The sequence below is a fragment of the Montipora foliosa genome, chromosome 5 (assembly GCF_036669935.1).
Source record: "Montipora foliosa isolate CH-2021 chromosome 5, ASM3666993v2, whole genome shotgun sequence".
Taxonomy (NCBI): domain Eukaryota; kingdom Metazoa; phylum Cnidaria; class Anthozoa; order Scleractinia; family Acroporidae; genus Montipora; species Montipora foliosa.
Genome location: NC_090873.1, coordinates 3607108 through 3635101, shown reverse-complemented (window position 1 = coordinate 3635101; position 27994 = coordinate 3607108). Strand labels below are relative to the sequence as shown.

Below are 27994 nucleotides of genomic sequence, written 5' to 3'. Positions count from 1 at the left end.
GAAATCTGATCACGTGGTAAAACAGTTTGTCCCTCAAATCTTTGATCGGTTTGTAGCATTACTTCTTGTCGTCTATTTTCCAACGATTTGTTGCGTTCACAATGGCTTTGGATAACGAACAGTATTTGCGACAACTTCAAAGGGAATATCTCGACTTTCTGGATGACGATGTAAGTTGATTTGATCGTTATTTCAATGTAAACGGGCTTCGATCTCATTTGAGGTTATTCGATCGTGCACATGTTTATAATTATTTGGAGAAGCCACATTACTTTGCCGATTTGTACATTTCACATGTTTCACTGCTTAAAATTTCATAATGTAATGTTTGTGAGAGATCGCAAGTTTTTTGACTTGCATATAAATCACCGTACAAACCTTAAAATTGGTCGCAATCTCGTAATCACATGGCTCAGATTCCCGGGAAATTGGTTGTGATCAGGATTAATTTGCATGAGGTTTCTTTGTCCCTAGCTTCCAGGTCATTCATTTGAAAGTGCATCATCACAACTCCTCCAAAACTATTAAAACAAGATATAAAAGTCTTTTCTTTGAGAACATGATTTTCATGGTTCAACATCAGTACATCTACAAATGTGTGTACAATTTGTACCAAAAGTGAAGCTTGCAGAATATTTTGAGTATAGATTTCTTGGTGTTCCTCTAATATGTTCTCACACTTTCATTTAAATTGCTTCAGTCCTTAATAATATTAAAAATAGTTATCATTGTTGCCGTCGTCGTCGTCGTCATCATCATCCTCATTTTATTTAAGGGTGCTTTCCTTTGGTAAGAACTCGCCGGCCAGACCCATCAGTTTGCAAATAAAATGCAACAAATTGAAGAAACGCTAGCATGATAATCCCTCGCATTCTTCTATAGGAGTATATACATGTATCCTCCTCAAAGTGTGTTAATTTGAAGGCGTTGAAGAGTTAGTCCTTCCAAATGCCCGATCTGGCCGGTCAGTTCTGTCAAATGGAAAGTGTCTCAATGTTATAAAATGTTATATAAAAAGCGCTCTACCAATCAAGGAGACTGCAAATGAGCATAAAGCAGAACAGTTATAATTAAATCAAATCAAAGATTGGTTTGTAGTAAGAAGGGAAGCTGGAGTACCTCTGCCATTTCACATTAAAACGAGATGTTAAACCTCTCTGACGTCAACTAGAGTAAGATCCTTTGAAGTCGTGTGTGGAAAGTATCGTTATTCGAACCAATACTTACGGCAAGCTAACCCACTTTAATTAGAAGCACAGGAAAAAATAACAGATTCCCATTTTTTGGATATTTTAGGGTATTTAAAGAATACCAATAAAAATCCCAAATTTGGCAAAGTGAGACAAGTCCCAACCAGGGAATTCCCAACCAAGTTCCCTGATTGGGACTTGTCTCACACTTCCAAATTTGGGATTTTTGTTGGTATTCTTTAAATACCCTAAAATAGCCAAAAATGGGAATCTGTTATTTTTTCCTGTGAAGGACGCGTCCAGTTGGCTTTCAAAAAACCCAAAGAGGAGTCAAAATTGGTTATTTGAACCTGCATCGTCTACATGGAAGTACTTCTTGCCTGGAACGTCCATTGTGAACCAGTGAGAGTATAGCCTAGTGGTAGACTATTGTTGTATCAATTTTGCTTTTTATCCACAGGAAGACAAGGGAATTTATCACGAGAAGGTCCGTGGCATGATCAGAAAGAATGAGTACAGATTGATTGTCAACATAAATGATCTGAGAAGAAAAAATGAGAAACGGGCAATTGAGTAAGTGAATGCAGTTTCAAGAAAGTGCATATGAAAGATTCCGTTACTAGAGAAAATGCTCCTTGTTGACAAAAAAGCTACATTAAATTATAGAGCTTCAATTTGAACCCATTTTACCTTTGTTCAAACCAAAAAAGGCAAAGGCAATAATAATAAGGTATTATTGTTTTTCTGGTTGTTTTAGTTTTTTGAGTAATAATATTTTTTCTTCATATTCTTGTTTCAGAATTTTGAACAATTCTTTTGAGGAGTTAATTGCATTTCAGGTATTTTTGTAGATGTGTGATTAAAATATTCTGTCATCTTTCAAGAGTATGATCCAGGATATCTACTTACATGTGATGCATTTTCTTTGCAGAATGCATTGAAAGAGTTTGTAAGTTCAGCAGATACAGCTTATGGCAAAAAGCATGAAGAGTTTTTTGTTGGATTTGATGGAAGGTTAATTATTATTATCTCATTAAGAAATGAAAAGTGTATACAAGGCTGCTGCCTAAGAAAATTGTAAAGGGGCCCTCAGAGCTAAACGCTGAGAACTTAGGAGCCCAACATAATGAAGTGAAAGGTGTTGCTGTGAAAAATTAAGGCGCCCAGAGCTATTCTTTGGGAGCCCCAGGCTACCTGGCTCCTGTTAGGCAGCAGCCTTGGTATATTTATTTAAAAAATACATATTGTGGTAATTTTGTTGCTGCCATGCTTAGGAAGGTAAAAAATGCAACTGTCACTTGATTTCTTTCTTAGACAAAACACCTGGAATCTGTTTTAGTTTAGGGAAAAGTTAGTCCAAGATTGCTTTTGTTGTGTAGAGCTGCAGTCTGTGACAAAATTATACAGACCTGAAGCCTTCATGTCTCATTCGTCCTTCACAATGTTGTTGCATGCGCGTTTCTGAGCCCATTAATTTTGGGAAAACAACATTGTGGGAAGGCACAAGAGGGTCTCAGGGCATGCTACCCTAGGGAATTCTTCAAATTTAGACACTCACAGATGCAATTTAGTGCAATCTTGGGGATTTAAAGTGACGACCTTGCATGGAGTCTGATAACAAATAGTGGAATGTTAGTTATTAACTTAACATTTCATATGCGGGACGCAAAAAATTTGTTTGAAAATGTGTTGTGTCTGACATTTTCTGACTGGAAAGAGACGATCAAGCTTTCTGAGGAGGTGGCTCATTGAGCCGTCGACCGGCCGGTTTTGAGAAGGCTGATAGAGAAGGTACATACAAAAAGTACGGTAATGCAAAACTTCATTGTTTGATTGAAGTGCAAGATAATAAATAGAATGTTCAATGCCTTTGCACACAAATAATTATACCGGAAGCAATAAAAACAAGGACTGAGTGACTGTTAAAATAAGTAATAAGAATCAAGAGTGTCTTTCCTCAGTGTTGCTATTTTTCAAACATAATATTTTATTAATGTTTAGGTCAGTTCATTTAATTTTCTTTGTCTTTATTGTTCACTTTATAGCTTTGGGTCAAAACATGTGACACCCAGAACACTTTCATCTCATTTTATTGGAAACATGGTCTGTGTGGAGGGTATTGTCACTAAATGTGAGTCATCCATTTTTCTTTATGCTTACTTTTAACATTATAAGCACTGCCAGTCATTTTGGTCTCAGTTGCATCCAAAATGAGCATGAATTTGTATCAGTTAAAGGAATAATTTTTTGATTCCTCAGGTTCCCTTGTGAGGCCCAAAGTTGTCCGCAGTGTTCACTACTGTCCACAGACAAAGAAGACACTTGTACGGAGATACACTGATTTGACTTCTCTAGATGCTTTCCCGTCAAGTACTGTTTACCCCACAAAGGTAGTTTTTTTTTTGCATCAGAGCTTATAACCGATGCTATCTTGAGTTTTATCATTTAACCATAATATTATGTAAAGCCCCTGACTTCACATTGCCTGATCAATGGATCCTGTGTCGAATGTTCTTATCCTGTCAATGCTTTAATAGAAATTTGAGCAGCCGGACGGGTGTAACTTCACTTATGTTTGGTTGAGACAGTGCTCAGGAAATTGTTTCAGCTTGCAGGTGTTATTGTTGTGTTAAGGCCTTGACTGTATACTTCCCTGTTTTTTTGTAAACTAAAAATTCATTGAGATAGAACACCCTTGAGCAATGTTTTTGCTTTTTGAGGATGAAGACGGTAACCCTTTGGAAACGGAGTATGGCCTGTCAACATATAAAGATCATCAGACATTTACCATTCAGGTAACTCGATGAATTCCTTCTCAGGTTGGTGGAGTTCTTAGTGTTTTGGTTAGTGTTGATAAATATGATAATTTATGTATGGCAAATGTGGTAAATACCCATGATGCTGTGGGGCATACGTTTTTGTCCATGTGCTTTCATTCACAATAGCTGTGTTTGCAAGTGATCTTTGTAGTGTTTCTTCGCTCTCCATGTGAGCCAGCCAAAAGGAGCTCCAGTAGTGTGAATCTTGCCTCTTGTGAAATACATACATGTATGACTCAACTTGATAGCTAAATTATCAGTGAACTGAAATAGTAAGCTTAGGTTCACGTTGCTATCAGTTGGATGGTTGAACATGGTTTGATAATTCTCTGTTTTGAGGATTATGAATCTAACTTGCAAAGTTGCAAAGGTGTTTAATAAATAATTAAAATTAATCTTCAAACTAGGGTTGCATCAAACCATGCCAAACTTATTTGATTCCATGTCTTGTCATGCCTCAGGAAATGCCGGAAAAAGCACCAGCTGGGCAGCTTCCACGATCAGTTGACATCATTGTTGATAACGACCTGGTTGACAAATGCAAGGTATGCATCTATGTACACCAGAAGAGTCTTAGGAAATTTAAATTATGAATGTAAGCCTAATTGCCCTGGACCTAAACCTCGGACTTTAGGGACCTCTTCTTCTGTAAAACGTTGTCTGTTTAGCTGTTTAGCTGCCGCAATGTAAAAGCCAACTAAGGTAGACTACAGAACTAAAATGGCACAAGTCATAGGTAAATATTGTGGTCAACTATGTATGTTTCTCAAGCCTTTTATGAATTCAGACCCGTACCTTTTTTCAAATCAGTTTTATTTGAACAAGATGCGTGACCAATCAAAGCATGTTTTCCGAACTAAGAACTTTTAAATATAAAAAAAGTCATGTATAGTTGGTCCGAGAAATCTAAATAGAAGTCATCTGGCCTTCTTGATCACATGGAAGACATTGGGCAGCAGGGTGAGAATACGGTGGCAGGCCTTCAACCAGTACCTTTCATGATTAATTTCGAGACTTGATGCCATATGTGGGTTGAGTTTGTTGGTTCTCCACACTTTTCTGAGAAGTGCATGTAGCTCATTCCCAGGATCTCTCTGTCGTTGAGAAAAAGACCCTGGTTCAGGCTGGTCACTTGCCTCCCAAAATCTGGGAGGTAAACCAAATATGTGTTAGGGGAGGGGAAGCAATGCAGGCCTTGTCATCATTGCTATTGAGGGAATCAGTACGCATTTGATTTTGTGGTCAGACGAGCATCGACAAAAGGTTTTATTGCAAGTTATTTTATGTACTACACATGGAATTCGATGTGAAAGGCAAAAGGTTGTTCAAATCGATCAGTCGCCTCAGAAAATACTCTCGCGCGGTTCGAATTTTCACCCTTGTTGGCCATATGAAGGTCTAGATTCAAGCTCAAGTGAGCAGTCGAATTGAGAAATAACGAAGAATGCTAATAGTTTGTGACACTTTTAGAAAAGAGGGTTTTGCCATGCAAGAAAACAAGCAAAACGTTTATCCATGTGAAACAAACATGTTTACCGATCGATCACCCAGTGTCATGTTTTATGTCATGTATCAACCTCAAATCAACTGTATGAACATATGAAAGACCTGTAGTATATTTTGTTCTCTGATTTTCATATTTCTTTCTAATGTTAAACAAAGTGATTCCTAAGTTGCAACCTTGTACACTTAGTAGACAATTTTTCAACAACTTTGTGCAATTTGTCGTTAAGATATTTTTTACAACTGCACACAGTTTAACATTATTTTTGAGGTGATTCCTCAGTATTGTACTGCGCGTCCTGTACTTCGCATATGGTGTGTCAAATTAAATTTTATAAATTGGTCAAATTTGCAACATTGTAAATACATGTATGGCGTAAGTCAATCACACATGCTGAAACAGTTCTCAAAACTCGTGAGAGAAGTTGTGAATGACCCATAACTCTTTGTGAATAAGCACCCGCATTCCGAGAACATGGCGAAATTTGTTGTTTCGATCTACGATAATTGAGATAGACAGGTATGATGGTGTTTAATTCTTAAACGGACACGGTGACCAATATTTTTTATTGCATAACTTTGGTGTACAAATTCAGAGGTTTCATTAGAAGCCGGTCACCGGCGGTATACCACCGTCTGTCACCGCCGGCTACTCTGCCTTGATTTTCACTCAAACCCTTGTAAAAGATAAGAGTGACCGCTGCTTACATTGATCAGCCCATTCTTCTACTGCAAATTATTGAAACCCTGCAAATTATCCCCTTTAAATAAAAAAAAAGTTTAAAAGATTTATCGGAAGGTAAAAAGGACAAAGCTAAAAGCGTACACAGAGCCTCTTTCCCAGGGATGTAAATTATGATCTTAAAAACAACAACTCGAGAAAAGTTTTGAGTCAACTGCATTTTAAGTTGAGTGATTTTTCCATAAACTATATTAGAAATTGTTCCATATGCTCTAGACTTTCTACCTATCAGGTGTTTTTTCAAGTGTCACTTTAAAAACCCTCTTGTTTAGCTACCGCAAAATGTACCCTGAGCCGATGCAATAACATGTATGTTTAGTATCAGTACTGGCATCAATGGGGTAAGATTGGCCCAGTATATCTCTTAAGCAAGCACGGTGACTTATTATTTTTATTGTAGTTCTGAAAACAGGGATTAATAGGGAACATTCAGGGAAAGTTTCAAGAAAATCGTTCGACAACTTTTTTTTCTGAGGAATCCCCTTAATTTATAACACAAATCGTGAAGTATACTTTTAGCCCCCTTAAAATCCTCTGTCTGCTGTGAACCAGCATTTGTTTGATTTGGTTATGTTTATGTCTTTCTGTAATGTCCTTGTGACAGTTAGCAGAGCTATATTATGCTTGCCTCCGTAACCTTAAAGGTCCACACCTTCAACTGACATGTATTTTGTGCTGCGGAACAATTTTCATATTATGTAAATTCTGCCCTAAGCCGAAATTCATCCAATTACATTGCTACAATAAGCAATGTGAATTTCCATAAAAGAAACAAACGGTCGAAAAGCCTGTCAGTTGAAGGTGGGCCTTGAAGGACGGTGCCTACTATATCAAAGGTATTTTTGCGCGGTTTTATGAATATGCAGGAAAAGTAGATCTCAACAAGTGTTATTAAAATCCAAAAAGAAAATTGGGTTAACCACGCATTTTTCAACGATAATAAATATTAATCAACAATATTAGTAAAGAGCTTTAAAATACAAAGCAATGTATGGCGTTCCTTTCCAAATTAAAGCTTAATTATCTCTGAAAGATGCATGGTTACTCCCAATTTTCTTTTTGGATACCAAGAGCATTTGCTAAGTTTTGCTTTCTCCACATAAATTTAAACCGTGCAAAAATATCCCTGCATTAGTAAGCACTATAATACCGATAGGAAATCCGAGTATCTGGAGATGCACAGAACGTATGCGCAATAATAATAGCAGGCACCGTCCTTAAGACTTGTATAATGTTGTTGCTGTTTTTTGTCATAATTGTTTTTAAATATCATTAATCTTATTTTTGTATCAAAATTCTTGCAAAGGGACCATTTAGTCTTATTATGAGGCTTAAAAGTCACCATCTCCTATCTCATAATTTAACCTGATGTCCTCTCTTTAGCCTGGTGACAGAGTTCAAGTAATTGGAATGTATCGCTGTCTGCCATCCAAGAGATCGGGCTTCACACCAGGAACATTCAGGTAGGTGTACATGCACATGAAGTTTAAGTTGATCGAGTGATCAAAGCTCATTTTTCGTTTATCAGACAAAACTTGGAAGGGAAGATAAGAGCAAGGAATAAAGTAAATTCATCAGACACCCACACCTGCACCTGTGTGACACAGACTACCATTCTTAAATTGGTCTCAATCAGGGTTCTCCTTATCAGGCGGTAACCGGTAAAATTTACCGCTTGTAAGAGCACTTATTACCGCCTGCAAACGCTCAGAAGTCGCTCATCCTTTGCAGAACGTCCAACATTAACCAAATGCGGTACCGGTTTGAAAAGGTCCCTTACCCTAGGGAGAACCCTTCTCAATTGCCAAAGTTGCGTTTGTTCTAGCCAACCAGTCAACTCGTTTAACCCTTTAAGTGCTACTTTAATTTAATTTAATGACCAAAATATCAATTCTTTTTTTTCATTGGAATGAAAAACTATGTTAACTAAATACTACAAGTAAGTGACCCCCAAGTTTCAAAAAGACACCTGTGTATTTTAACATGGAATTTTCCTATTTAATGGTCCGTCATTAATAACTTTAAAATCATTGAGGAGAAAAAGACGTCAAAGACTCGCTAGTTTAAAAATGCAATGTGTGTGTACGTGGCTAAATTAATATGCAGCACAGGAGTTTTAGGCTTTCAGACTTTGTGTTTTGCACATTTTACGCAGTGAAACTTTAAGCTTGTCAGTAAATTACATCACTTTTCCCTAGATCCAACCTTCTGAGGTCCAATCGGTCAGTTTTGAGCACGAGTACATGTAATGGCAGACCATAAAATCCAAAACTTATATTCAAAGTAATTATAAACAGCCTTTGGATAAAAATCAAAGCTCAAAATTTTGCTAGTCATGTGTTGAGCAAAACACTTTCAAAATCTGAAGAAAAAAAGAAAGTGGTATAATTAATTTTTTATAAACTTATAGTAGCACTTAAGGGGTTGTTCTTCATTGACGAGTAAAATCATCTTGCATTAGACTAGGTAACTTCTATTATATGTAATAATAAGTTTTGTTCTTAGGAGACCAAGGGTCAAGGAGGACATTGCTCAAACCCTATGTCCCTAAGAGGTTCCCATTGGTGCATAAAATCTCTCTGGTATTGGAAAAAAATGAAAAGATCTTTTTTTTTTAAATCAAAAATTGGAATGTACTTTAAGTATTGTCAGAAACCCATAAGGGTTGAAACGTGTAACGCGCGTTCACAGCTTCCGAATATTCAGTGCGAACTGATTTGTTGAATGTTTCAGTGCTAAGTACCATATTTGGAAACCCCTCACTCTTGTTGTTCCAAACATGGTACTTAGCAAATTGAATATTCAGAAGCAACCCGTATGGGTTTCTGGTATTGTTTAATAAACAAGTAGGAGTGTTTTGTTGGGTTTAACCCATTGACTCCTGGTGTTTCCCATTGACGAATAAAATCGTCTGGCATTAGACAAAGTAAAAATACTAAGTCTGGCTGGATTAGGCTGATTTAAGCATCAAAAGGTAAAAACCACGAGGCAAAGCCAAGTGGTTTTAGACCCGATAAAGCACTACATGCGAGTTCATTGAACGGCTTCAAGAACATTTCCAAAATAAGCGTGGCCCTCTTGAGTCCAGACAATGGTGCTAAATGTGAGAGGAAGATATTTGAATACATATGTACAAGAAGAACAAACCAGGCTTCATCACTATTCTTATAATTATTATAAAGAAATCTAACGAGGAGTGTTTTATCGGGTTTAAAGCCTATGCATGTGACATTATATCAGTGTTTTGATAAGCTGTTAGGCTCATAAATAATAAGTGCATTTTTGAATGGGTAGTAATTACCAGTAAGTTCAATTTCTTTTCCTGAAGTGGATTAATAAATGCATCTGCTCTGTGCAAAGCCTGGAAGGTCTGACAATCTAATAATATGTCTTTGCCTTTTTTTGGCAGAACTGTTCTGATTGCCAATCACATCCAAGTCATGAGCAAAGAAACTGCCCCTAAATTTACAGCATCTGATATTTCTAACATCAAGAAGTTCAGCCGCAGTAAGAAGGTAAAATTGTATTTCTTGTCAATTTTAGTTTTTTACCTCTCTTCCCTAGTATGAAAATACTGTAATGCATGTACATTGTAATTATTTTAAATTCTCATGTTACACCCTCAGTGTTTATTTGTATAATTTACTTCATTGGTGTGGTGAACTCGGCATTCCTACAATGCCGGTTTTTAATCAGAGTCCAGTATTTATAAACAGTGCAATTTCTGTCATAATTATTTTAAGGTTGATTTGTATTACTCATCCTCCAAGACCTGGTGGTATTGAACAAATATGGCACTGACATTGATATTTTCATTCAACCGCAAAAAAGTTGTCTCTTGATTGTTCCACTAGGATAAAAATTTGACCAACAGAAATACCAAATGTATGATGGTCAAATTGCAGCTTTGTATATTACTTAAAAGCTGTTAGTAATCTCAAGAAATTACTTACTTACTACTCTTCCTGTACCTTGGTGTCTTTGATCTTTCAAAGTCTGATTAGGCAATTAACAAAAAACCAATACAAACAGTCTGTATGTTGTACTTTTCCTTTGAACATTATTTAAATGTACAAAATAAATCAAGAATAATAAAATTGAATTCATTTTTTTTTCTCTTAGGATGTGTTTGAAACTCTATCCCAGTCCTTGGCACCGTCAATTCATGGCCACGAGTACATCAAGAAAGCTGTGCTATGTCTCCTTTTGGGAGGCACAGAGAAAGTATTAGAAAATGGGACTCGACTCAGAGGGTAATAGTGGTTATGGCAGTATTTTCTGCCCTGATGATATAGGGACCTTTAGATTCTAAGACGAGGACGAGAATGAGTATGAGTTTTGACTGTCCGTTTTTAGCGAAAATATGAACTGGAAATTTGTAACCTGTTCGATTGATCTTTCTCTTTGTTAGCCATATAGGTTGCTCAATAACTATTCTTGTTGCTGGTAACTTAGTCTTTTTGCTGATAAAAAAAATGCCAAAACTGCTACCGTGTTGTTGACTTGTTTTGACACGACGACATTTAAATTTTTTTGCAAAACCTCGTACTAAAATGATGACGGTATCACGTTTTTCCCGCCAAAATGACGCTGGTTTCCGCACTCACTGTTGTTCTATGAGAAAATCTTGTACTCGTAGTCATTCTCGCACTAGAATCTAAAGCTCTCTAATTATCTTCCCCAGACTGTGAAACCATAGACTAAAAGAATGATTCTAATTTAACGCATTCACACCTCAAATGCCCCATTGACAAGTAAAATTGTCTGGCATAAGACGGATTAAAATCTCTTAAGTGTCATTGTCAGAGGTCAGTGGGTTAATATTGTCTCTTTTGCTGCCTGCTTTATTGCAAAAAAGGCAAAAAAGATCTATGTGCCATTGCTGCTGGTTGTACGTGTGCCCTCCATGTACTGTATGATCTTTGAGCACAGCACCACTGCCAAGTGCAGTCAGTTAGAAGGTTTATTTTGATGAGGAAAGAAAATTGGGGTATCTTGAACAAAACCAACAGTACAGGTGTACAATGTATATGATGGATATCTTCACTTACTCACTCTGTAAGCAAACACGTTAGCGTGGCCATGGTTAGACCCAGAGTTGCAGTGGTTGGGGGTATGATTGACAACAGTAAAAGCACTGTATATGGACAATAATTAATTTGTACCATGTATGTTGATGAAGCAATGAAATTAGACTACAGTCTCAAACAAGAGGTGGAGATACTCTGGTGAAAGTGTCAGCTCACAATGCTGCGAAACCCAGATAAACACTCGTCACACGTCACACATCAGATCACTTTATTAAAAATCTGGGTTTTGAATTGGTTTCAGTTCTAGAATCCAATGGTCAGCTAATATACTGTGATAAATAATTAAATAAGAAACAAATCAAATTTCAAAACTGTGCAATAACATTTTTTTAAATATATGAATTTTCGTACGTTGTATAAATAATTGTTATTTGAACTGTGGAATGGAATGAAATGAAAGTTGGAGAGATCATCGCAGGTGGAAAAAGATCCAGCCTTGAACAGGATTCGAACCCATGGCTGTGCAATTGGGCTGCATTTGCTCTACCAACTAAACCATCAAGTCCATTGGGAGTTCCATTTTATCCTGTACGAGCTGCACTCATATATTTGCTTGTAACTTGGAGCAAATATGCATTGTCTATCGAAACTCTTAACCAAGAAAACAATGATTGCATGACGTTAAGGGTGCCCAAAAAAGAAAACAATACCAGGTGTTTGAATATCCATAAAAGTCTTGGAAACAACAACTTTACAAAAGCGCAAGGATCAACTGATACATGATATGTGCGATCAAACTAATTAACAAAGTGATTGACAGGTCAATAGACCGTATTCATAAATAGCGGCCAAGAGATATTCTTGTCTTTGTGCTAGTTATCCTCATTAGCCTCACTTTGGAGCAAAAATTCTTTTGACTTTTGTTCGTGCGAACGAGGCTAGTTAGGATGATTAGCATAAAGACAAAAGAATAATTACTTAGCTGCCATTTATGAATAGGGTCTATTAACACCAGGGAGTCCAGCTACAACGTGTTACCCCCAGCAGTTGTGATGTTGGGCAAATAGTTTCCGAGGATGTGATGTGGAGGGACTTAACTGGTCTTCCAAAGATTCCTAGAATAAATGATTATTCCTTTTTTTGGTTTCAGTGACATCAATGTTCTTTTGATTGGTGACCCATCAACTGCGAAATCTCAGATGTTGAGGTGAGATTAACAACAAGTTCATGGTCATTGGCTCAGTCTTTCTATATCTTTCTGCATATTTAGGGTTACAGGGGCGGTTCAAAGAAAGATCCATTTTATTAAACTTGTGCCGTCAGGAAAGGGATGGACCTTTGTCACTCAGCTGTAAAATTGCTCATTGAAACAAATGTATCCCCCAAATAAAGACATCTAGAACACGAGAACAGTGCTTTCGATAAGATATGAAGCGTGTGGCTATTAAAGTAATGTTAGCACCTGGAGGAAGTTGTGGCCCCTTTTCCCTCACCCCTCACGAGGTTTTGGAGCATTTCCTTCCCCCCCCCCCCCCTTCCTTCCCACCCCAGAAAATATTTTTTATCAGGAAGTTTAGAAATGCCATTTTCAGTGATTTGAGAGAGACTATTAACACGCAAGTTGTTTGTAAACATTTTAATTAGCTTTCCTATAACAATTTTGACTAACCAATTAATAATTATTGAAGTCAGATGCTAATACCTTTAATTTGGTTTTATTTGTTCAAAACAAAGACATGTACAGCCAGCAATGCGCACTGAACACCTTCCATAGCTGCGGTGGGAACCGGGTCTTACTGAAGGCCCTGCGAGAATACACTAAATTTGAAACTTTCTCATGTTTGTCATGTCAAACTGTTAGCAAAGCTACGGCTGATTGTCTTAAAGGTCCAGCGATCTTATGGGCTCCCGCAAACCATTAAATAGAGGAATGGAAACTCTTTTTAGCAATTCTGTCTGTCAAACCGTTTTTCCATGAATTTAACGCTGCATTATCAGCACACGCCAGTCCTCCCCCAATATTCCGTACACTCTTGGTATTGACGTGCCAACACGTAGAGTGTGCATTGAGTGATTCCCATTGTAAAAAAACCTTTGGTTTATTTGCTGTTTGGTGGGAGGTGCGGTAGCCTCATGGTTAGTGCGCTCAACTCCGGATTGAGTGGTCCGGGTTCGGGTCCTGGCCGGGGACATTGTGTTGTGTTCTTGGGCAAGACACTTTACTTTCACGATATTTTCACGGTTGAAATACTCTTAGTCGCTTCATGCTACAGCAACCGGAGATAAGCACCGGCCTGATGGGCCTTCTAGGCTTGTAGCAGACTTTACCTTTACCATTTGCTGTTTGGCAAAATACGATTATCTTTTGAATATCATCTTTGTTGTAACCAGGTACGTCCTTCATTCTGCCCCACGTGCAATTCCGACCACTGGGCGTGGCTCATCAGGCGTTGGTTTAACAGCTGCTGTAACTACAGACCCAGAAACAAGTAAGAGACACAGCATGTTCCTGTATTTATTGTATTTTATTGTATCGTCTCTTCCGGGTTTGTTCCTGGAGGAGTTATGACAATGAATTTTTACTGCTTTGTTTGCTTTTGTAGATGAACGGCGTCTTGAAGCAGGGGCCATGGTGCTTGCCGATAGAGGCGTAGTCTGTATAGATGAGTTCGATAAGGTATGATAATTATTATTGTTTGGCGGCTCTTGTATACATATAATAACAGAAACCCATAAGGGTTGAAACGTGTAACGACCCCTTGTGTGCTGGGAAACAAGCTTCTGAATATTCAATTTGCTAAGCACCATATTTGGAACAACAAGAGCGAGGGGTTTCCAAATATGGTACTTAGCACTGAAACATTCAACCAATCAGTTCGCACTGAATAGTCGGAAGCTGTGAACACGCGTTACACGTTTCAACCCTTATGGGTTTCTGATAATAATAACAACATAATAACTTTTTTATTACTGGGTTGCCTATGGGCAAACCCAGTCGAGGTCGAGATATTCGTCATCACAGTGGTCAACAATGTTGTGTGCGCCTCGTGAGTCTACAACAAATTTTGACCACGGTGATGAAGAGTATCGTTGTCGATAAGAGTACAGACAACGCTGAACCACTTTCGATTTGTCTTTTACCACAATATTCAAGGCCAAAGAAAGTTTCTATTTCAGTGCGTGAGCAAAATCATGACTCAAAGACAGAGCAAGCGTTGTCTATAACTTTCTCACAATATGATTGGTGTATTTCCGAAAATGGGGGGTTCCTGATTGGCTATTACATTGCGTGACAAAATGGCGCGAGCATGACGTGTACGGCGTTGTCTAGACTCTCATCGACAACGGCAAATTAGCCAATCAGATTGCGAGATTACAAGCAATTGTGGTAAAAATGATCTTTCTAGTGCGCCAACCCTGCTTCCCAAATCATGTACATGTACGTGTCCATGTTCGTGTCGCCCTACCGAGATCGACTAAGTGGTCTTTAGGTTGAATAAATAGAGAGCAACGAGCTACAATTTACGTTTTTTCTTTATCTGTAAACAGATGAGTGATCTTGATCGTACAGCCATCCACGAGGTCATGGAACAAGGAAGAGTTACCATCTCTAAAGCTGGTATTCACGCGAAACTCAATGCTCGGTGTTCTGTATTGGCTGCTGCCAATCCAGTTTATGGAAGGGTAAGTGAACTGGGCTCGACGTTAGAAGACAGGACCACTTTTGAAACAAGTACATCTGTACTTTCGGAGTACCAGCTACAAAAAGTATACCTTCTTAAAACAGGGGTCGCGGAGTACGTTTGAAAGTGAGGGGGGCCTGCCTGTTTTACAGGGGCCTCTCCTCGGCCCCTGTAAAACATTGAAGCTAACTGACAAGCTGCTAAGCTGTGGAGCCACTCAAAGATGTATTTTATCCATTCTTTGCAATTCTAGGATACCCTCGATTCGCTCTGACGAAGGGCTAACGCTCGAAACGTCAGCTTTTAGAATCTCTGTACGGTGGCCAATTTACATTATCAACTCCGTTGATAAAACCAAATTTTTGCAGTACTTTAATAGACTGCCACCTCGGTGCGTAGTCCGTAGTCCCGTAGTTGATGAACAAGAATAAAGAGAAAGAGTGAGATGGACTGCCACTGCGATCCACAGTCCCATAGTGGATGAATAAAAACGGGGTTCGTTGCGCGCATGACTTAAACATCGAGAAATGTGACATTCTGTAGGGGTTGTTCTCTGTTTGGAAGTTCTTAAGTTGTGTGTAGTGAACAGCGGACCATAGCGGTGATTTACAGAAATTCATCAATGTCATGTATTTGATTCACTGCAAATAGTGGACCGCGGTGGCAGAACTCTGTCTCTTCTTATCTAAAAGTGATTGTGGACTGTGGTGGCAGAACTTTGACAAACCCCGAAAAGTTAACGGGTGTTCTAAACTGTAGTCCGTTCTTTAAGCATTGAACTTCAAAGACGACCCATGAAGCCGCTTTTGGAGTCAAAGGCATACCTTGCTTTTACTTTAGACGAACCACCGGATCGTCCGACAGATAAACCTCACTCCTTCCTAAAACATTGAACTTTACTGTCGAGATATACTTTATTTAAGTGTCAATAGTATTTAGCTTAGGAAAAACTAATTGGGGACACTTATTTTTCCACCAAAGTAGAGAGTACAATCAACGAAGACAATTTCGGAAACAGAAACGTTATTCCGAAATAGAACTACGCTGTCCTTCGCGTTCACTTTGTACTACCTTGGTTGCCAGAGGAATTTGTTTGAGTAAAACAGAAGACTATGCAATGTGAAAATCCAACAGTCGAGGACGGAAAACCTGGAGCGTTTTAAAACCGGTGCTTCGGCTTACCCAATCAAAAGCTACTTTAGGTCGGCACCATCTGTAACGTCTAATCGCGGAACAACTTTGAAATCTGAAGTAATTTTCCTCATGGAACTGAGGCTCCTGGGTTGTGCCATTGATTGGAAAGGTGGAGAGGGGATTGGGTTTTTTTTTGTCCTCAACTTTTAGCTTGGAATCCCATAGCTCTTTATGAGCAGGAAACAGGGGACTTGAGTCCTACATAAGCGGTTTGAAATTGGAAAGTCGAGTCAATAAGACTCGCTAAGCAACCCGCGCCTGTTATTCAAGGAAGACTGGTTTTCAAAACTCTTTATTTTCCCCTCTAACTTTACAGGAGTGAGTTTCTTCATCTAGATAATTGTTTTTCTGCTTTCGTCGTGCCTTTTTCAACACTTTGTCCACGGTTTTGTCAAGCTCGTCCAAACTCTCTGAAACTGAACAATCGCTCCCAGTTTTTGAGTCCAATTACAGTCGCTAATAATTTCCCTTCAGTATTGATCAGGGAAATACAAATTTCAATACTGGAGTAACTGACACCATTCTTTTATTCAGTATGACGAATACAAGAATCCCATGGACAATATTGGAATGCAAGATTCCTTGCTCTCTCGTTTTGACCTTCTTTTTATCGTTCTTGATCAGGTAAGTACATGGCGAACATGAAACTCTGTTCTCATTTAACACCTTAGTGGCGATTTTCATTTTGACAAGGAATGATTTGCCCAAAACAGATATTTCGTCGTCATACACGAAGTGAAACGACCATGATAGACCCGAATGTGTCACCTAGATTCAAGTTTCGCGATGATTTCAATTTTGTTCAACTTTTAAAAGAACATGCAGCTGAATTATCCAGACAAAGGAATTAAGATGAATGTTGCTTGACCAAGAAAGAAAGTATAAATTTATTAATGTGCGTCCAGGTTTTCCATAGAACTTGAGATGTGGTCTCTTCTCGTTGCACTTTGCCGAGAACGTTAAAGAAATGAACAACTTTTTCAAAACACACTTCTTCAGAAACCAGTCTATCTTTCCTTTACGTTTACCAAGCGTAGGGAATCAGACTATGCTTTAGGGTACTCTGCAAATAAATTAGATGTCCCTTTACCAAGAACTGACCACATGAAAAAGAGCTTCAGCTGTAGAGATGCAACTCTCTGGAACAGCCTACAATGCAGTCTTAAACAAGATCCATCCTTAAATCGATTTAAGCAGCTGTTAAACTCTTCAGTTTAATTAAGTCAGATACAGGTTTAGTACTGCTAACTAAATCTGTAAATACATATTAATTGATATATTATTAGGAATTATTGAGTAGTTTACTGTTTCATTGTATTGTATTGAAAAATCTGATTGAATTTTTCCGTGCTTAAAAAAAGAATTGATTGATTGATTGATTGTATGTATGGAAAAAGATGAATTCGTTTGTGTAAGAGGTTTGGGATTCAATATTGTCGAAAAATGATCCAACGGTAGCCCTGTAGTAATTGAAAAGTGTTTCGGGAAAAACATACAGTTTAGAGCGGTTTTCAAATGAGTGTTGTAAAATCAAAACCAAAGTAATTACTTTGGCCGATCAAAAAGGACGGAGACAATCCAGTAAACCAATCAAAACTCGAAGTAATTACACGTAGCCGACACAAAGCACGGGAAAATGTGCACGCGCGCGCCATGATTGGTTTTGGTTTCACTTCTGATTGGTTGAAAAAGTGGCGCGAGAATTTTGAACCAATCACTGAGTGAAGAAATGCAAAACCAAAGTAATTCGCTAATTAATTTCGACACACAATTGAAAACCGCTCTAATGAAGCTTTTATTATCGCCAGATGGATCCGGATAATGACCGTAATATCTCGGAACATGTGTTGAGGATGCACAGATACAGAAAACCAGGCGAACAAGAGGGAGAGGGTAAGTAAATAACGCTTGTATGGGGGTGGGGTGGTTTTGGAAGCTTTCTTACTCAATTTTGGGTTAGAAAGCTAATTTAGGACCAGCAAAGGAACCAATCAGAAAAGGGTGCAAACACGTGTAGTCGGCTCTGAACGCTGGAAAAAAAGGAGATTTTTCAAGTAGTCCTTGACAAGAGAATATGAAGACTAAGCAAGCGAGTGAATCCTTATTCCCCATGGCAGGTATTTGAAATCTATTTTCAGATTGAGCCCATGTTGCTAAGGTTATTTTAAAATAATGAATAAATCATTAATGGTATAATCAATATAATCCACAAGTGGCTCTTCACCAAGTGATAAGCTATCTAAAATACCGGTACCCAAAAAAGGCTACCAAAAATTAAAAAAAACCCTCCTCTTTGACACTAAGTGATCGATAAGGATTCGTTGGTTGAAGTTACCATGCAGTATGACACAGAGCTTATAACATATTTCAAAAATGGAATAGGACCCATTATGAGAAATTTGCCGTCTTGTATTCTCTTTGACGTTGGTTTTGGCTAAGCACAAAGACGCTGTGTAGAATGAATATACGCACCCTCTTTTATGCCAATTCATCAATTCAAAGGGATTTGCACCAAAGAGAGATCTTGTTTATAAATCTTTCGGTTTTGTTGACTTCCGTTTACAAAACGGAATGGATTTTCACCATTTTCAGTTAAAAAACACTGATGGCTGGAATGAGCTACCAAAAAAAGCTAGGAGTCCAAATGGTTTGCGCTAGAATTGCAAACAAGAGCGACCCTTGTGTAGGCGGTCCTGAAGAATGTCTTATACCTTGAACGAGGCTTTGAGAGTGGGGATGGAATTAAGCGCTGTGGGCGTACCATCGCCTTGCATTGAAACTCTCGTATTTCAAAACTGTCGACCTACAGACATCAAATGAAGTGACCCTACCTCTGAACTGAGTTCTCTCTTTTGCAGCGCTGCCGTTTGGAGTGACAGCAGACACGCTTGCAACACAAGATCCAGACGAAGAGGACGAAGAAACAGCCACGCCCATTTATGAGAAACATGACGCCATGCTGCACGGGCCAAAGAAAAATCGCAAGTAAATATATCCGTTTAAGCTGGCGGGACTCTATAAGTCTATCTCCTTGAATAAACTGGCTTTGTTCTAAGGAAACTGTGGTGTTGCATCGTTGTTAGAGTGAAATAGGGACATTTGGTAGTACTATTTGCATCGACTGCGTCGGGGACATTAGAAAGCTTACGTTTCCAAGGTTGGTTTTTCCTTAGAACGCGACGTCAGCCTTTTGATTGTACTACGGCGTTTAATCCACTTTTATCAATCTGCCGCTGATCTGTAAAGGTTTTATTTGATTTATTTTAAGGGAGAGCTATGTATCGATGGCATTCATAAAGAAGTACATTCATTTTGCCAAGAATATTAAGGTAAATCTTGAATTTATGACATTTTTTTCCATTGGCCTATTGATTTGTCTTCATTCACTTTCCAAGAGATAGACTGCAAAACAGTCGTATTTGTTGCGAACGCAAGCAACGCAATTAATATTCAAACGAAAAGCAACGCGATAAATATTCAAACGAAAGGTCTGGAGCGAGTGTAGAAACGGCGAGGGAGGGGCGTGTGAGGCTCGCGCGCTTCACACGCGAGGATCACGCTTACGGCGCTTCGCGCCTTCCGAAAATGGAAGAAAACGACTGTTTTGCAGTCTATCCAAGAGGCTGACATTCTATGCAACGTCAAAACACCACAATTCATTATTCTTTGATTACACCTGACGTCACGGCGGTCATGTTGCTGGAAAGAACAAGAGCTAAAAAGTCATTTGGAAATTTGACTCTATTATTAACGGACATAGGACTGAGTGGAGAACAATTCAGGGAGCAATCGAGCGAGTATTTGGATTTTCGAGCACGATTACTGCCTGAATTGTACGACACGAAGTGCTACAGCGATATTTCTTGTTTGCAAACATTGACGTCACATTTCTTTTGATATTTAAATTGGCCAACCGCGGAACAAAAGAAGTCATTGTTTCACCAGCCAAATGGGTTCTGGTTGGCATATGAATAATGAGTGACATCACGAGAAACATCGCTATTATCTGGCAATTAATCTTAACAAAATATGAGAAGATGATGGTGCTAAAATTTTTATAGCTTTATCTACTCAACTCTTTCTTAGTCTTTTAAAAATAGCTCTTGAAAGAGAAAAATGATTCAAGTAAAACTAGCACGTACAACTGTCCAATAACAAGGAGTCCAATTACAAACCGACCTATTAATGCTGAAATCAGGGGCGTTGATAACCAATTAGATTATTTTGTAACCATTACGTAATAGGCCTTTTTCGATACATTAAAACTCAGCTTTAAAGAGAGGTTTAGAGGACAAAGGCCGTGTTTTCACGAGCAGTTTTTCAGGTCGCTTAGCAAGTGACCACTGAAAATTCCGTGAAAACAGTTCCTTTCCCAACTCGCTTTAATTTAAGTGAGTCGGCAAATTTCAATAGAATTCTTATTAAAATTAAGCCACCAAACCAGGTAGCTTAAGCGAGTTGGCAATTACTTTCGGCCAATGAGGACACTTGCGGCTATTCAAATCGGAAATACAACAGGGGTGGTATTTTTAGTATTTTATCTCTGCATTGGCACGTGCTCTCTCCTCATTTAATCTTACCCGATCTTACCCGTGAAAACACGCATCATTTTCAGTTTCAACACTTTCAAGAGACTTTGTTATTAGAAGGATTGTCACTACAACACTTTATCATGTACCGGTAACATCAATGTTGTGTTACCATGTGAAACATCAATTATTGTTGAGCAAGCTGCAGTCATTTTTGTGACGTGACAAGTTACCATGGCAACAGGAAAGCCTTGCAAAAACACCCCATATTTTGGCTTTAATTGCTCATATCTGAAAAACGAACTCGGTGAACCCAAAATTTTATTGCAAAAACGTGATCAACAGGCCCAGATGAAACTCTGCAAAGTTTAAAAAATTCTGTGGGGCGGATTCAGAGCTACCTTAAATTTTCAATTATTGAAGGTGGCTCTGAATCCGCTCCACAGAATTTTTTTAAACTTTGCAGAAAGTTTCATTCTGCCATGCTGATTACATTTCAGAAATAAAAAATGGGGGTCACCGAGTTTGTTTTTGAGATATGAGCAGGTAAAGCCAAAATATGGGGTGTTTTGCAGGGCTTTCCTGTTGCCACGGTAACTTTTTACATCACAAAAATGACCAAATCTTTTTCAGCAATAATTGGTGTTTGATATGGTAACATTGGTGTTAAGTGATAAAGTGTTGTAGTGTCAATACTTCTAATAAGAACGTTTCTTTCAAGTGTTGAAACTCGTTTGAGCCACCTTAACGAAGTCCGTAAACAAACCACTTTCAAGAATGTTAAGCGAGACCGCGCACCGGTGGTTCAAATGTTTGAGCATCGGGCTGCTATGCGGGAGGGTCGCGGGTTCGAACCCCGGCCGGATCAACACTCGTTATCTTAAAAGAACTGAGGAGAAAGTGCTGCCTTCGTAATTTCATCTGCAAATGGTTAGACTTTCAAGTCTTCTTGGATAAGGATTATAAACCGTAGGCCCCGTCTCACAAATACCTGCTATGTTCATAAGTTCCCTGTGGGACGTTAAAGAACCCACACACTATTCGATGTAGTCCCTGGTGTTGTGGCTGTCCTGTTCTCTCCAGCAGAAGTGGCCGGCTTGGTAGTGATATCTCTAAAAAGGCTTACGGTGTATGAGGCCACCTAAGCAGAAACAGCCATAAGCGAAAAAGGGACTTTGCCGAGTGCTGGAACATTTGGATGTAGATAGATGTAGATGAGACAACGGCTGTCATGAAAACACGGCTATAGACAAAGGAAAGTGGATGACATGCAAATATTTTTCACATTCATTCATTCCGACGTGTTTCTATTGGTTTTGTCCTCCCTGCCTCAATATCAAGCTGAATATTTGATATTTCGAAAATGGTCTATTATATTTTCGTTTTTCTTGCTTAAGCTCGCAACTAACTTGGTTATTTAACGTGGTTAGCCTCGGTTGACAAAAGATGCAGCCAACAAGATTTCCAAGAGTTATTCAGAACTCAGGGATCAGGAAAATGTCGGAAATGAGAAGGCCAAGGTGCGTTAGTTCTCTTTTTTTTTATGTACTTCGAAAATAATCCCTTTCCTTACCGCAGTTGCTAGTAATCTCGCAATCTAATTGGCTAATTTGCCGTTGTCCGACGGTAAGAGACTAGACAACGCTGCTCGTGTCATGCTCGCGTCAATTTGTCACGCAGTGCAATAGCCAATCAGGAACGCTCATTTTAGGAAATAAACCAATCAAATTGCGAGAAAGTTATAGACAACGCTTGCTCTTTCTTTGTGTCATGATTTGGTCACGCTCTGAAGTAAGCACTTTCTTTGGCGTCGGATATTGTGGTAAAAAACAAGTCGAAAGTGGTTCAGCGTTGTCTGTTCTCTTATCGACAACGATATTCGTCATCACAGGGGTCAAAATGTTGTGGACTCACGAGACGCAGCCGAATGAGTCCACAACATATATAAGAGCACATAAGAGTACAGACAACGCTGAACCACTTTCGATTTGTTAATTCTCCCTTATGCCTAGGGAAAGCTGTTTCTCAGTCTTTGGTGATTATTCTTGTTTTAGAGCGAGTCTCAATTGAGTGTCGTAAAACCAAAACCAAAGTAGTTACTTTGGCCAATCAAAAAGGACGGAGACAATCCAGTAAACTAATCAAATTAAAACTCGAAGTTATTACACGTAGCCGACACAAAGCGCGGGAAAATGTGTACGCGTGAGCCACGATTGGTTTTGGTTTCACTTCTGATTGGTTGAAAAAGTGGCGCGAGAACTTTGAACCAATCTCTGAGTGAAATAATCATAAACCAAAGTAATTCACTAATTACTTTCGACACTCAATTGAAAACCGCTCAACAGCCATGCATTAGAGAGAGATCGGTGTTAGTGAGAGGAGTTTCAAGCGTGGGGAATCCCTCGCATGGTTCTTTTTCTTGTCTCCTCAACGACGTCACCTTCAGTTTTGCCTCCACGTTACCCTTTGAGTTGCGGCTTTCGTGGGACAGCCTCATGAATTTCCATTTTTTTCAAGGTTCAACACTTAAGGTGGAAGCATTGAAGGAACTCTTTTCCTATCATGAACCATTTTAACATAAATTTCACCTTTCATTTTTGTCTTAGACTATGCCTGTAACAGCGCGAACTTTAGAGACCATGATTCGGTTGGCAACAGCTCACGCCAAGGCAAGGATGAGCAAAACTATAGATGAGGTAATTTTTTTACACGTTTTGAAAGATTTTACACTGTTGTAGTGTCTCTTGCGGCTTTATCACCTGGATTTTGTTTTTCGACTGTTGTAAAACGTCAGTCTTACTGAGGTCTTTTCGAATCTCTGTACGGTGGCCAATTTACATTATCAACTCCGTTGATAAAACCAAATTTTTGTATACTACTTCCCCACCGACGCAGCACCACAGTTTCTTTAGAAACTACCCCCTTCATTACTGAGATCTTCGGTTTGCACTTTATAGATGGTTCTCACTTGACGTCACATCAGCCGCTTTGGTGCACAGAGCAATATTGAAGAAGTCTTTCGGGAATTTGACTGTATTAAAATGCAAAACATGAGCCATAAATGTGGCCGTCTTATCACGTGATTGAAAACCATCTATATTTCCACATCGCAAATGGTATTGGACATCTCGTCACAAGTACATGATTAGGTCTTTCGGTCTCTATGAAATAAACGCATTGATCCAAAGGGCATGCCATTGACTGGATAGGAAACTGGCAAAAAAAAGTTAGGACCAGCTTTAATAGCGCAAGTTATCCCTCTATAAACATCGACTCTCCCTTTTTTTCAAGCACCGCTCGAAAAGCAAGCAAAAGAAGAGGTCTAACCCCCACCATTTTCGTGTTAAATTCTTTTTCGTAAGGTCTGTCCTTGTCATTGGAAAGAAACCATTTTAACTTTTAACTGTGTTCCTCTCGTAGGACGATGCTGTTGCTGCAATTGACATGGTTTCCTTTGCATACTTCCACAAGGTAACGACCACATGAAGCGTGAAGAGTTTATTAAATAGAGTTTCCGAAGGAGTTTAAGATCAACGACGCGACGGCAACGAAAACGTCACAACTTTTGTATGTTTAATGAGCAAAAACAATATCTTTGCACTCTCTGCACGTGCATTTTTCATTTTTGTACAGTTTTTTCACGATTTCGGCAAATCTGGCGACGTGAAATGACCATTTCTCAAGTATTACGAAAATTAGTGCCTGCTGCGTGTTTTCCTTGACGTTATCATTGATTGATTCGATTATCTGAGTTTGTTTTGATTGGCTAAAGTATTACGCGCCTCATTTACAGCCAATTACAACTCAAAACAAGCAAGTTGTGACTTGGCAGTATGTGTTTTCCCGCGCTTAGTGCCGACTGACGCTTGCAGGGCTGCCTCGGGGTTGCTAAAGGTCTCAAGATCGGTCTTGCACTGATCCTTTTAGCTTATGCTTGAAATTGCTTTAAAACGGAGCACAGATGGAGAGAAAGTTTATAAAGCCTGCCCTCGTCGGCTCCCATTGGTACCAGCTAAGAACTGACGAAACCAGCTGAACGAAAAACGTGGATTTTCCATTACGGATCCGTATTTCGTTCTTTCTTGCAATCAGGTGGAAAAAAGAGAAAAGAATAAGCGAAAGAAAGGATCGGATAATGAAGAAAGTGGAGAGGAAGATGACGATGAAATGCAGACAAGCCAATCACAGCGTAGAACGACTAAAACGTAAGCAAAGCTGATATATACAAGTGATTTTTATCCTTTATCTGATCCTTGTAATCGAATTAGAATGCCGTATTAAAAGTTGTCCTCGTCTTTAACAGACCTTTAACCTGTCTGGATAATTATACAGGCAAGAAAATCTGTGAAACGCTCTTTATCCTCTTCTGGCCTTGTTTTCCTACAGGACCAAACCACAAACCAAGAAGCAGAAAGTTGCGAAGAAAAAAGACGACAGTCAGGATCCTTACGACTTTGATAGCGACGATGAAACACAAGAATCTCGAGGTAAGTGCCGAGCTGTGCCGTAAATCTTCGGGAAAATGATTGTCTGTTTGGAGGATACGTGTGTTTCGTTTTTTTTGCGGTGTCCAGGAAATCTTAATGAGATATTTTCAACCGCAAAACGGACCTGGGGCCCGTTTCTCGAAAGTCCCGAAACTTTACGGGCCATTTTCGGGTGTCACAATTCCCTTTGTATCTCAAGAACGGAGAGGATTTAAGTCATTAAACTTCACAGACATGTTTCTTTTTGTTACCTTGAAAACATGTTAAAAGATAGGCTTTCCAAAACAAGCGGTTGGCAGTTTCACAAATGGATTTTCGGGCGCGAAAAGTTTTCGGGACTTTGGACCTTGATTTGCAGTGCGCGCTTCGATATTCGTGGCCAGCATTTTGTTAGCGTACCTGTTGAAACCTTCAGCATCTCATGTTAGGTGGCGTAGAACAAATGTGTTCGTTGAATGTTGTTCAATATTTTTATATTTAGCCGCTCATTAACATCGACAGCATCAGAAGCGGGGATTTAAGTCCCCGTTTTTTTTCTTCGGACTCGAAAAAGCACGCGCGTTTTTGAGACCAGATGGCAAACGGAAGAGAATATTTCGCGTGCCAGGACACTTGTGTCCCCCAGATTTTTATACTCATCAGCTCTAAGGGAGAAAAGTTACTTAGCAATGTAAATGTGGTTGTGTAAAGACAAGTTAGAAGGGAAAACAGCTCACTTCCGGTTGCCGCGGACGGTAACCGGAAGTGAAGTTGGGTCTGCTCCTGTGGATGGCACGTTGAAAGGACTTGTTTTTGTCTACGTTTTAGATGTTGTTGAGAAGATGAAACGACGCCGATCAGCCAAAACAAGCGATGCCACTGATGAACCCATGGATACCAGTGAAGGCGGAGCAACTGTCACTCTGTCAAACGAGAGGTAAATTCTTTGAAAATTAATGAATTGAAAGCCTCCGTTAGAAAAACGAGAAGACAGCTCTTGTTTTCCTAGTGGAAGATTGTGAGTTTAATCCCTACCGAACCAACACTCGGGGTCTTAAGCGAAAAAAAACGGAGGAACAAGCTATGGCTTTGCTTTCACATACTCAAATGGTTAGGCCCAACGAATGTCGATCATAAATAGAACGCGCTTTCTTACCAGATCGCAATGTTCGTGATTGAGTCTGTTTCAGACGCAATAAAACCCACACACTTTGCAAAACTTTGTGGGACTGGTCTCCAATGACCCATGCAGTATGCGATTGTTCGGTAGCCACAGGTAAATGCTCGGAAATATTCGGGAAATCTTTTTTTCACAATCGATAAACTTAAGGGTTAAATAGGCTTATCTCTTGCTTCCATCTTAGCTACAGATAGCGAGCGATGTGTCAAAAAAGAAAGAAGTTAGAAGAAGATAATTTTTGGGATTTAGTTTGTCGAAACTAATTACACGATTGCAGTTGCTTCGCTTAGTGATTGGGTTAAAAATCTCGCGCCAGTGTATCAACTTATAAGAAGGAAAACCAATCACGATTTGCACGCGCGATTTTTCCCGCCCTTTGAGCAAGTTGCATTGAATAACCCTAATGCATGAAGACGTCTGACTAGCTAATTTCACCACCAAGCCTCGAATTCGAAAATCAAGCTTGTAAATTTTAGCATGAGCTGAATCCCAAAGGAGCAAACTTGAAAAGAAAACCCACGTGCTAACAGTATTGCATGTCCAAATGTTGTGAATAATTTTGTACAAATGAGGCTTGGTGGTGAAATTAGCTATTCAGACGACATCACGCATAAGGCCGATTGCTGCGATTGGACTGGTTTATTGCGCTGTTTGCAGCACCAGCTGTGATTGGTCGAAGTAGTTGCTTTGGTATTTGTTTTACGACGCTCTATTGAAAATCGTTCTTTTGACAAATAGCATCCTAGCTTTTGGCGTTTCACGAAAATACGATGCTAAATATCCCTGTTATCTAACCCATGCTGCGCTATAATTCAGTGTGCGTCGCACGCGGGCAAAAATTGAGGTGGAAAAAATAGGTTCCGGCTCTTGACGAACGAATCGAGAAAACAAGTTAGGTGTATGCAATGGTTTCCGCCTCGGCACCGATGTTTAAGTACAATTTCTTTTACTGCATGGACTATAAATATCGTACGATCTTAACTTTGTCAATGTTTTTGTATTGCTATTGATGGAGCTGGTAAGTGCTGACCCCAGTAAATGAATGTAGGAGAACGGGCTAGAGCTTCCGAACAGGTAATCGGAAGATCGTTGGTTCGATTAGAAGCACTGGGTTTTTTTTTACGAATATTCCGGAGTTTTCAACGAAAGAATAATTATTCGGTTTTGTGTTTGTTCTTTTGATAGACTTGCTGAATTCAAGGCGGCTTTGTTGGGAGCTTTTTCATCTGCGCATGCTCAGTCATTGCCGCTGTCCACCGTGAAGGATTCTGTCAAGACATTCACTCAACAAGAAGTTGAATCGGCCTTGCAAGTTATGCAAGACGCGAATCAAATTATGGTGGCTGAGGAAAGCGTTTTCCTCATTTAAAGTGTTAGCAAGACGAAATACGGTCTTGTCTTATTCAGAGTTTGTAAGAAGTTATCATTGTGTCAAAATTTACAACTTCGGCTGTGAAAAGAGGCATTCAAAACGAGCGTGCAAAACGGAATAAACCGATAAAGAGGGGACTGCAAAACGAGATCCGTGCCTCTCACGAAAAAGCATGCTGTACGTGCGTCATTGGCGCAACATCTTGTCAGCATTGGGGCTCCTTTATAACCTCTTTATTTTTTTCATAGCTATATAATGCAATATAATAAATCTAGTTTTCATGGCA

The 27994-nt window shown here is 39.2% G+C and overlaps 1 protein-coding gene across 1 annotated transcript; it reads left to right on the top strand.

The window, feature by feature from the left end:
• The first annotated feature begins 18 nt into the window (after nucleotides 1-18).
• Nucleotides 19-27994, top strand: LOC138002860 (DNA replication licensing factor MCM3-like). Its single transcript, XM_068848843.1, has 26 exons — nucleotides 19-170; nucleotides 1651-1763; nucleotides 1990-2029; nucleotides 2122-2204; nucleotides 3236-3321; nucleotides 3450-3580; nucleotides 3911-3985; nucleotides 4471-4554; nucleotides 7638-7717; nucleotides 9664-9769; nucleotides 10377-10507; nucleotides 12435-12491; nucleotides 13676-13773; nucleotides 13888-13961; nucleotides 14834-14968; nucleotides 16696-16785; nucleotides 17970-18054; nucleotides 19020-19146; nucleotides 19430-19490; nucleotides 22121-22210; nucleotides 23297-23386; nucleotides 24111-24161; nucleotides 24783-24895; nucleotides 25077-25177; nucleotides 25985-26093; nucleotides 27522-27994. Exons 1-26 carry the CDS (start codon nucleotides 102-104, stop codon nucleotides 27703-27705), a joined length of 2463 nt encoding a protein of 820 aa, XP_068704944.1. The 5' UTR covers nucleotides 19-101; the 3' UTR covers nucleotides 27706-27994.